At 60.9% G+C, this 9,361-nt stretch overlaps 1 protein-coding gene across 7 annotated transcripts in view; it reads left to right on the plus strand.

Annotated features, from left to right (window-relative positions):
* Nucleotides 1-9,361, plus strand: part of SYNGAP1 (synaptic Ras GTPase activating protein 1) — a 48,731-nt gene that overhangs the window by 26,871 nt on the left and 12,499 nt on the right. For all 7 annotated transcript variants that reach the window (XR_004374759.2, XM_075071511.1, XM_032788353.2 and 4 more), the window contains exons 6-14: nucleotides 3,466-3,619; nucleotides 4,106-4,204; nucleotides 5,079-5,633; nucleotides 5,785-5,929; nucleotides 6,356-6,500; nucleotides 6,945-7,181; nucleotides 7,555-7,756; nucleotides 8,011-8,189; nucleotides 8,375-8,416. Coding sequence is in view for 6 of the 7 variants with exons in the window: in XM_075071511.1 (XP_074927612.1) it covers nucleotides 3,466-3,619; nucleotides 4,106-4,204; nucleotides 5,079-5,633; nucleotides 5,785-5,929; nucleotides 6,356-6,500; nucleotides 6,945-7,181; nucleotides 7,555-7,756; nucleotides 8,011-8,189; nucleotides 8,375-8,416 (1,758 nt within the window). In the remaining variant the exon portion in view is untranslated. The remainder of the gene's footprint in view (nucleotides 1-3,465; nucleotides 3,620-4,105; nucleotides 4,205-5,078; nucleotides 5,634-5,784; nucleotides 5,930-6,355; nucleotides 6,501-6,944; nucleotides 7,182-7,554; nucleotides 7,757-8,010; nucleotides 8,190-8,374; nucleotides 8,417-9,361) is intronic.

Genomic DNA, 9,361 nt, shown 5'->3' on the forward strand with positions numbered 1-9,361 from the left:
GCAGGCGGCTCTGGTGGAGCTGCCGCAGTCATATCTGTGGACGGTCTGACGGTCCTGCGGGGCGGCGAAATGGCCTGGCGCCTAGGGCGCCAGAAACCCTAGCGCCGGTCCTGGTAACCAGTAGGGAGGAATGGGGAGGAAGCAGCCAGTGGAGGGCAGGAAAGGGAGGTAGCCAGTAGGAGGATGGAGGGTGGGAGAGGCAGCCGGTGTGAGAAGGGGTGGGGGGAGGCAGCCAGCTGGGGAAGTGGGGCTGGCAGGCGGAAGTGGTGCTGCTGGGTGCCGGGAGCTGTTTATAGCCGGAGATGGTGGGTGGGAGCCAGGAGCAGAAGCCGGATCCGGCTTGGCGGAGATCCCAGTCCTGGCCCGACTGATCCTCTCTGCCTCCCTGGCTGCTGGAGCCTGGCCCGGTCCCCCTCATCCCAGCCCAGGTCCCTGCCCCACCCGGTGAGTCCTCGCTGGCCCAGTGGGGAGAGTAGGGAGCAGGGAAGGCGCAAGCAGGGGGCACAGACACCTGCCCGAGTGGGTGTGGGGACATGGGGAGGCCCCAGGTGCATGTGTATGTGGTGCATGCATGTCAGTGTGTGTGTGCTTTTGTGACGTGTGTGTGCGCGCGTGCGTGTGAGAGGTTAAAGCCATGCCAAACTTTTGCTGTATGAGGAGCTTAGTGACTCATGATTGTGAGACTTTCATGTCAGGATCCAGCAAGATTGACCACAGGGGTGGGGTGGGAAGAAAGTAAACCCCCTCCCAACGCACACAAGCACACGCACATGCACACTTATGCACACATGCACATGCTCGTGCACACAGGCACACACTTGCGCACGCACGTGCACACACACAGGTGCACATGCACGTATACACACACTCATGCACACAGGCACACACCTGTGCGCACACATGCACACACACACACAGGTGCACGTGCACATATACAGACACGCTTAGGCACACAAGAACACACCTGCGGGCGCTCACACAGACAGGCACACATGCATGTATACACACACTCATGCACACAGGCACACACCTGCATGCGTGCACACGTGCACAGGCACACATCCATGTATTCTTGCACACAGGCACACACCTGTGCGCACACATGCACACACACAGAGGTGCACATGCACGTATACACACACACCCATGCACTCCTAAATACTGGTTTGTAGAAGCTCTGCTCTAGGCATTAGCTGGGGCAAGTCTCTGGCCCGCACAACAGCGGGGCCGGGGGCAGGGGCAGACGTCACTATATGATCACAATGGTCCTTTCTGGTCGTAGAACTTCTGCATCTTCCACGGCTGGGTGCGGCCCAAGCGTGGCTGACTGGGGACAAACCGAGGTGGGAGGGCTCCCAGAGAAAGGAAGTGAGGTGGGGGCTGCTCTGCCTGTGCCCTAGTGCAGCACTAGGGGTGCTGTGCCAAAGGGTGTGGGAGGCACTCCCTTCAGCGTCAGGGCTGGCCTCAGTTGGGGATGCTGTGCTCCAAAGCGGGGAAGGAAACGCACAGGGCGTGGGCTCCAGTGTCCTGGCCACATTCGGGCACCAAGGAGTCTCTGGAGCCTCACTGGGGTATTACTTCGTACAAGGTTCTCCTGCCCATCCAGTTTCACACTCCTGTTCTGTTTCTATAGTCCCCTCACCCCAGCCCAGAGGTGGCTCCATCTCAGTATTTGTGTGACATATAACAGCTATAGAGCTGTGCAGGCTTTCTGTGTATAGGAGGGGCAGGCATGTGGATGGAGGCTGTATGGAGGCATGGCAGGGGGCAAACTGGGGAGTGCCTGTGATCTGCCCCCCATTTGTAGACACAGCTGGGAGGAGTGCAGCTGTCTTGGTATCTGGACTTCTGGCTCCCCACCAGGTTTGGGATCCCGCCATCCCTATCTTGTCCCCCTAGCCCAGTTGCCTCCCCTCTGGCCCTGCCCCAGTGTCCTCAGCAGCCTCTCAACCCTGCTTGGGCTCCCCATTCACATCCCCGGCTTCCTCCTTTCCTATGTCTCTGGCTCTTCTCCCCCCAGCCTGGGCTTCCCCCTCCTTGTATTCCCTGCCTCCCCCCCAGGCTCCCCCAGTTCAACTGGGTTTCCCCACTTTCCTGTTCCCCGTCTGGGTTCCCCCAGGCCTGCTCCAGGGCTCCCCTCCACGGGCCCCTGCTCTGCCTGGCATCCCAGGCCCACTGCCGACACATCCCTGCCTGGCCGGGTGAGTATTTTTAGCGGCGCCCGCCCCCACTCTGCTCCAGTGACGGCAGAGCCGAGCCCAGCCGAGCTCTGAGTCGCTGCCTCCTGGAGACGTAGGGGCCTCTCTGCTTACGCAGCCCAGTTGCTAAAAATAACCCACTGGGGGCGGCCACTCACCTGCACCAGCTGGGGGGTGCCTTATGTGTCCTCGCCAGCATGGGGCATCCTCAGGGAACTGAGAGCCAGGACTCCTGGGTTCTATCCCTGGCTTGCGGGACTGGGGGATCTAGTGAGTTTGGGGGGCTGGAAACCAGAACTCCTGGGTTCTATCTCTGGCTTGGAGGATCGGGGGGGGGGGGGTTGGGGTCTAGTGGGTTATGGGGGCTGGGAGCCAGGGCTCCTGGGTTCCATCCCCAGCTCAGGGAGGGCTGTGAGCTTTAGCAAGTTGAGATGGGGGGGTTCTAGCCCCAGCTGGGAGGGAGGAGAGATTGACGTCTAGTGGGTTTGTGGCAGGGTTTGGGAGCCAGGATGCCTGGGTTCTATACCCAGCTCGAGGAGGAGCATGGGGTCTACTGAATTTTGGGGCGGGGACTGGAAGCTCCTGTGTTCTATCTTTGGGTTTTGCCAGAGACTAGAGTGATTTTGCGGGGGAGTGGGGGGGGGGGAGTTAAATCCCTTTCCCCTCTCTGTCTCAGTTTCCCACTCTGTAACAGGGAGGTAATGGTGCTGCCCCTCTGTCCCTGTTCTAATGTGGCTTGGTGTCTATGAAAATGCTATGTGATTTATCTGTGGGTTGCAGCCTCCCAGGGTGACCCCCAGGGACCCTGCATGGGGCCCTCCTCCCCACTCAGTTAATTTGTGTTTGTCTCTGACTCTCTCTCTTTCTCTCTCTCTCTCTCTTGTTCTGCGGTCCAGACCCCCCGGCAGTGCAGAATTGTCTATAGGGGCCCCTCCCATGGCCAGCTGCTGAATCCCCCAGGTACCCCCGTCCCGGGCACCAGCTGTCTGTGTGGTCTCACCAGTGCCATGGCCACAGCTAGGGCATGTTCTGCACACACCCCGGGAGGCTGTAGGACCCCCTGCCCCCATAGCTTGGCTGCCCACATGCCCCCCTCAGTGGCTTCAGAGCCCATGTCTCAGTTGTCTCCCCCTCCTTCTCCCCTGTCCCATGCTTGTGTCATGGCACCAGATTCACTGTGTTTGATCCCACTGCACTGGACTCACTCCAATGACACAAGACACAGGGCCCGCAAGCCCCCCGTCTCACCAGCTCCCCTCCCCCACAGAGCCCGCCTCATGCAGAGCTTCAAGGAGTCGCACTCCCACGAGTCCCTGCTGAGCCCCAGCAGCGCGGCTGAGGCCCTGGAGCTCAACCTGGATGAGGACTCCATCATCAAACCCGTGCACAGCAGCATCCTGGGCCAGGAGTTTTGCTTCGAGGTACAGCAGCCCAGCCCGGGGCACTAGCACCTGCAAGGGAGCAGGGCCCAGGGACTGGGAACCAGGACTCCTGGGTTCTGTCCCTGGCTCTGGGAGGGGAGTGGGATCCAGTGGGTTAGAGCAGGGGGGCTGGGAGGCTGGGTTCTATCTCAGGTCTGGGAGGGGAGTGAGGTCTGGGGGGTTAGAACAGGGGGGCTGGGAGCCTTGATACCTGGGTTCTATCCCAGCTCTTGAAGGGGAGTGGGATCTGGTGGGTGGGTTAGAGCAACGGTCTGGAAGCCAGGACTCCTGGGTATTGTCCTCAGCTCTGGGAGGGGAGTGGGGTCCGAGGGGGGAGCTGAACTCAAGGGCTGGGGAGCCAGGACTCCTGTGTTCTCTCTCCAGCACTGGAAAGGGAAGGAGATGTATGGCTGGGCACCCCGTCAGGGTATATGGAAGTAAGTACATGTGATGCTCCTCAGCTGCTCCTAATTCTCTCTTCCTCAGGTCACCACTGCGTCCGGCACCAAGTGCTTTGCTTGCCGCTCAGCCGCAGAGCGCGACAAGTGGATCGAGAACCTGCAGCGAGCCGTGAAACCCAACAAGGTGCTGTAGTGGAGGGAAGTTGGGGGGCAGGGGAGCCCCAGTGGAAAGAGGTGGATACTGGGTGACAGAAGAGCTAAAGGGCAGGAGGCTTGCTCCAGCACCCCACAGCTGTGCACACATGTCCCTCTCTCCCCACATGTTCGCCTGCTGCCCTACTCCTCCGGAGTTGTGTCCTCCTGCCTGGTGCTACTGTTAACAGCCCCAATTTACCGCAGAGCACACGCAGTTCCCCACAGCAACAACCCACCTGCCTGCGTCCAGTAGCACGGACCCACACACCTCATAGCATTGACCCCTGCCTGGGTCTTTAGCACCAACCCACCTGCCTGGGTCCCATAGCACCAACTCACACACCCCATAGCACGAACCCACCTGCCTGGGTCCCATAGCACCAACCCACACACCCCATAGCACAGACCTCAGCCTACATCTTCATCCCCCTGCCTTTGCCCCGTAGCCCTGATCCACCTGCCTGTCCCCGTTCCTACACCCCATAGCACTGACCCCTACCTATATCCTCATCCCCCCAACTTGCCTGCACCCGATCTCCCTGTGTTCCATAGCACTGACCCCCATCTAACCCCCTGTGCCCCCCAGGATAACAGCCAGCACCCCTCCATCTAACCTCCTGTGTCCCCCAAGGTAACAGCCAGCCTCCCTGCCCCCATCTAGCCTCCCATGCCCCCCAGGGTAACAACCAGCCTCCCAGCCCCATCTAACCCCCTGTGCCCCCCAGGATAACAGCCAGCACCCCCGCCACATCTAAGCTTCTGTGCCTCCTCAAGATAACAGCCAGCAACCCCCATCTAACTCCCTGTGCTCCCCAGGATAACAGGCAGTCCCCCCACCCCATCTAACTCCCTGTGCCCCCCAGGATAACAGCCGGCGGGTGGACAATGTGCTGAAGCTGTGGATCATTGAGGCACGGGAGCTGCCACCCAAGAAGCGCTATTACTGCGAGCTGTGCCTCGACGACATGCTCTACGCCCGCACCACCAGCAAGATGCGCACGGACAATGTCTTCTGGGGCGAGCACTTCGAGTTCAACAACCTACCAGCCGTGCGCACCATCCGCCTGCACGTCTACAAGGACACGGACAAGAAGCGCAAGAAGGACAAGAGCAACTACGTGGGCATGGTCAGCATCCCCATCGCCAGCGTCACCGGGCGCCACTTCGCTGAGCAGTGGTACCCGCTCAGCCAGCCCAGCACCAGCAAGAGCAAGGCTGGCTGCCCTGCTGTGCGCGTCAAGAGCCGCTTCCAGACCATGAGCATCCTCCCCATGGAGCTGTACAAGGAGTTTGCTGAGTATGTGACCAACAACTACCGCATGCTGTGTGCTGTGCTGGAGCCGGTGCTGAGCGTCAAGAGCAAGGAGGAAGTGGCCTGCGCGCTGGTGCACATCCTGCAGAGCACTGGCAAAGCCAAGGTACCGGGAGAATGGGAGGGACGGTGGCAGAGTTGGAGAACAAAGTGCCCTCTGAATTGTCTATCTCTCAAGTCCTTCTGGGCACAAGGTGGGGAGGTTTGGGGTGTTGGGTCCCCTTGCTCACTCCCCTGCCCGGGCCTAACCCCTGCAGGATTTCCTCTCGGACATGGCCATGACGGAAGTTGATCGGTTCATGGACCGGGAGCACTTGATATTCCGGGAGAACACCCTGGCCACAAAAGCTATAGAGGAGTATCTGAAACTCATTGGACAGAAATACCTCAAGGACGCCATCGGTGAGTGAGGGAGGGAGAGGGATTTGCTTACCCTCATGGGTGTGGGTGAGTGCACGCACTGTGGGTGAGTCTGGGTCCTGTGCGTGTGAAGGGAGGCATGTGGGTCTGTGCACCGTGCCTGCAGGGATCTGTATGCCCAGAGGGTGGGATCTGTGCTCTGGGGTTTAGGGGCATTAGCCCTGTACCCAGCCTGGCGATGGGCTGTGATCCCCAACCGAACAGCTGGTCCTGGCACTGGGATACACCTGAGTTGGCATCTCACTCCATCTGGTCTCTGGAGAGGCTGGTGGAGTACCCTCTCCCCAGCTTCAGGCCCCTGATGGATAGGATGGAGTGTGCAGGGTGGTAGGAGCTGGTTCCTGGGGCTGTGTCCAGCCTGGCATCCCACTCCCTGCCTCACTAGCTCTCTGCCCTCTATTCCTGCAGGCGAGTTCATCCGGGCGCTCTACGAGTCAGAGGAGAACTGTGAGGTTGACCCCATGAAATGCTCCTCGTCCACCCTGCCTGACCACCAGGCCAACCTGCGTATGTGCTGTGAGCTGGCACTCTGCAAGGTCGTCAATTCGCACTGGTGGGTGCCCGCTGGCAGAGGGATGGGGGCATGTCCAGGGGCAGGGAGTGAGCAGGTGCTGTGCAGGGTGGAGGCAGGAGGTGGAGGGCCAGGGGAGGGAGGAGGTGGTGAGGGCACTGAGAGTTCAGGCAGGAGCTGAGGAAGGTGTGTACCCTATGGCAAGGTGTATGGGGGATTCCGGAGCTCACCAATGTCCCTGGCACCCCTGCACTCTGTTCCCATGGGAGCTGAAGGCCATCGGTGCCCTGTGGAGGGGGGTGGGCTCAGGGCTGTGTATGGGTCATTGATGACCCCTCTGCCCTCCCCTCAGCGTGTCCCCGCAGGAGCTGAAGGAGGTCTGTGCCCTGTGGGGAGCGCACGGGCTCTGGGGGTGGCGCATGGGATCTGGAGGCATATGGTCTCAGGAGGCCTGGGGGTCACTGATGGCCCTTCACCCTCCCCCAGCGTGTTCCCACGGGAGCTGAAGGAGGTGTTTGCCTCGTGGCGTCTGCGCTGCGCTGAGAGGGGCCGTGAGGACATCGCTGACCGGCTGATCAGTGCCTCGCTCTTCTTGCGCTTCCTGTGCCCGGCGGTCATGTCGCCCAGCCTCTTTGGGCTCATGCAGGAGTACCCGGATGAGCAGACGTCCCGCACGCTGACCCTCATCGCCAAAGTCATCCAGAACCTGGCCAACTTCAGCAAGTGAGAGATGCACTATGGACTAGGGCATCAGGGTGGGACATCACGGATGTGGGGAATGTTGTTTTTTGTGGGGGCAACTTAAGGTTCTCTGCTGACTCAAGCCCCCCCACCCTTGGCAGGTTTCAGCCACACAGAGGAGTATGTGTCATTCAGAGATGAGTTCCAGGAGGGTTCTGAGCATTGCATGGGGCTGTATGTAGGGGGTGCTGTACTCCGTGGACCTCTCTGCCCGCTGGCAGGGTCAGCAGCAAAGGAGTACATGACGTTTGTGATCGAGTTCCTGGGTGGGAGTGGGCCAGCATGGGAGGGGGCCTGGGTGTTGTATGGGGGGGTTCTGTACCCCACTGACCCACCCCCCTCAACCTCACACCAGGTTCGGCAGCAAGGAGGAGTACATGGCATTCATGAATGAATTCCTGGAGCTGGAGTGGGCCAGCATGCAGCAGTTCCTCTATGAGATCTCAAACCTCGACACCCTGACCAACAGCAGCAGCTTTGAGGGCTACATTGACCTGGGCCGCGAGCTCTCCACGCTGCATGCTCTGCTCTGGGAGGTCATGCCCCAGCTCAGCAAGGTACAGAGACCTCAGACATGGGGCTAGGAGCCACGACTCCTGGGTTCCTTCCCAGCTCTTGGAGGGGAGTGAGGGATGAAAGCCAGAACTCCTGGATTCTCTCCTGGCTCTGGAAAGGGAGTGGGGACTAGTGGGGTAGAGCAAGGGGGGCTGGGAGCCAGGACGCTTGGGTCCTCTCCTGGCTCTGGGAGGACAGCTGGGATCCCCAGGTCTCATGCTACCCCCCTCCCCTGTCTTTCTGCCCCTGGCCCCAGGAAGCCCTGATCAAGCTGGGCCCCCTGCCTCGGCTGCTCAACGACATCAGCGTCGCCCTCAGGAACCCGCACATCCAGCGGCAGCCAAGTCACCAGGGGGAGCGGCTGCAAACTAAGCCCATCATCCTGCGGGGGCCATCCTCTGACATGCAGCCCTACATGATGCGTGACCTCAACAGGTGAGTGGAGTCTTGGGCTGAGGGCTGGAGGGCAGTGGGAGACAGCAGGGCACTGGATAGGTCTGCAAACCCAATTCACTGTGGGAGTGGCCAGGGAGCATCTCCCTCTGTCCCCCCCCTTTCCCATGTAGGATCCTGTCCAGGTCTCCCCCCAACACTAACTGCTGCCTCTGCTCCCCCTGCAGCTCCGTCGATCTGCAGCCCTACATGGTGCGGGGCCTCAACAGGTGAGTCCTGGCACGGTCCCCACACTGGCCCCATACAATCCAGTACACCCCTCTGCCGCCCCACCCACCCTTCCTGATGGGGAGCAACGCCACCATTCCCCGTCCTTACCCTGCACCGGTCCCAGGGGGACACAGGGAGTGAGCCTTGCCCTGTTCCAAGTAGCTCTGTGTGAGGCCTGGGCAGCACTGGCTGGGCCCATTTCCTCCTCTGGGGGCTCCTGTGGAGTCTGTGTGCAGGAGGCTCATTTTTGGGGAGCTGCAGGGGGACTAGGAAGAGATGGTCACACATCATGGTCTGCTCAGAGACTCCTCTGTCCCTTATCCCCCATGGGCTGGGCTGTTCTTCCCCCTCCCGGGCTGCTCCCTGACTCCCCCATCCCCTGGGGATTCTGGGCTGGGGCTGTTCTTCCCCCCCATCTGTACCCCTCCCAGCTTGCTCCTCGACTCCCCCATCCCCAGGGGCCATGGGCTGGGGCTGTTCTTCCCCCCATCTGTACCCCTCCCAGGCTGCTCCCCGACTCCCCCATCCCCTGGGCTGGGCCTGTTCTTCCCCCCATCTGTACCCCTCCCGGGCTGCTCCCCGACTCCCCCATCCCCTGGGCTGGGGCTGTTGTTCCCCCCATCTGTCCTCCCCTGCCTCCCAGGCTGCTGCCTGACTTCCCCATCCCCCAGGGGCCAGTTGTCACAGAGTCACTGGGCGATGCTCTGGAACTGCTCCCCACCAAGCCAGTCAGACTTTGGGGAGCCTCCTCTCCCTTGGAGCAGACTGGTTCAGGGTAAGAAGCTCACATGTCTTCACCTCCTGGGTCTCTCCTTGGAGCATTCAGCATCCTCTGCCCCTCCGTGTGCTTCCCACAGCGAGCCCACCCAGGCGGGGTCCTGGGGAAGCCACCGGGTCCTGCACCCCCACTTTGCAGTCAGACGTGACTCTCAGCCAGCCAGTAA

Source organism: Chelonoidis abingdonii, chromosome 12, assembly GCF_003597395.2.
Source record: "Chelonoidis abingdonii isolate Lonesome George chromosome 12, CheloAbing_2.0, whole genome shotgun sequence".
NCBI classification, from domain to species: domain Eukaryota; kingdom Metazoa; phylum Chordata; order Testudines; family Testudinidae; genus Chelonoidis; species Chelonoidis abingdonii.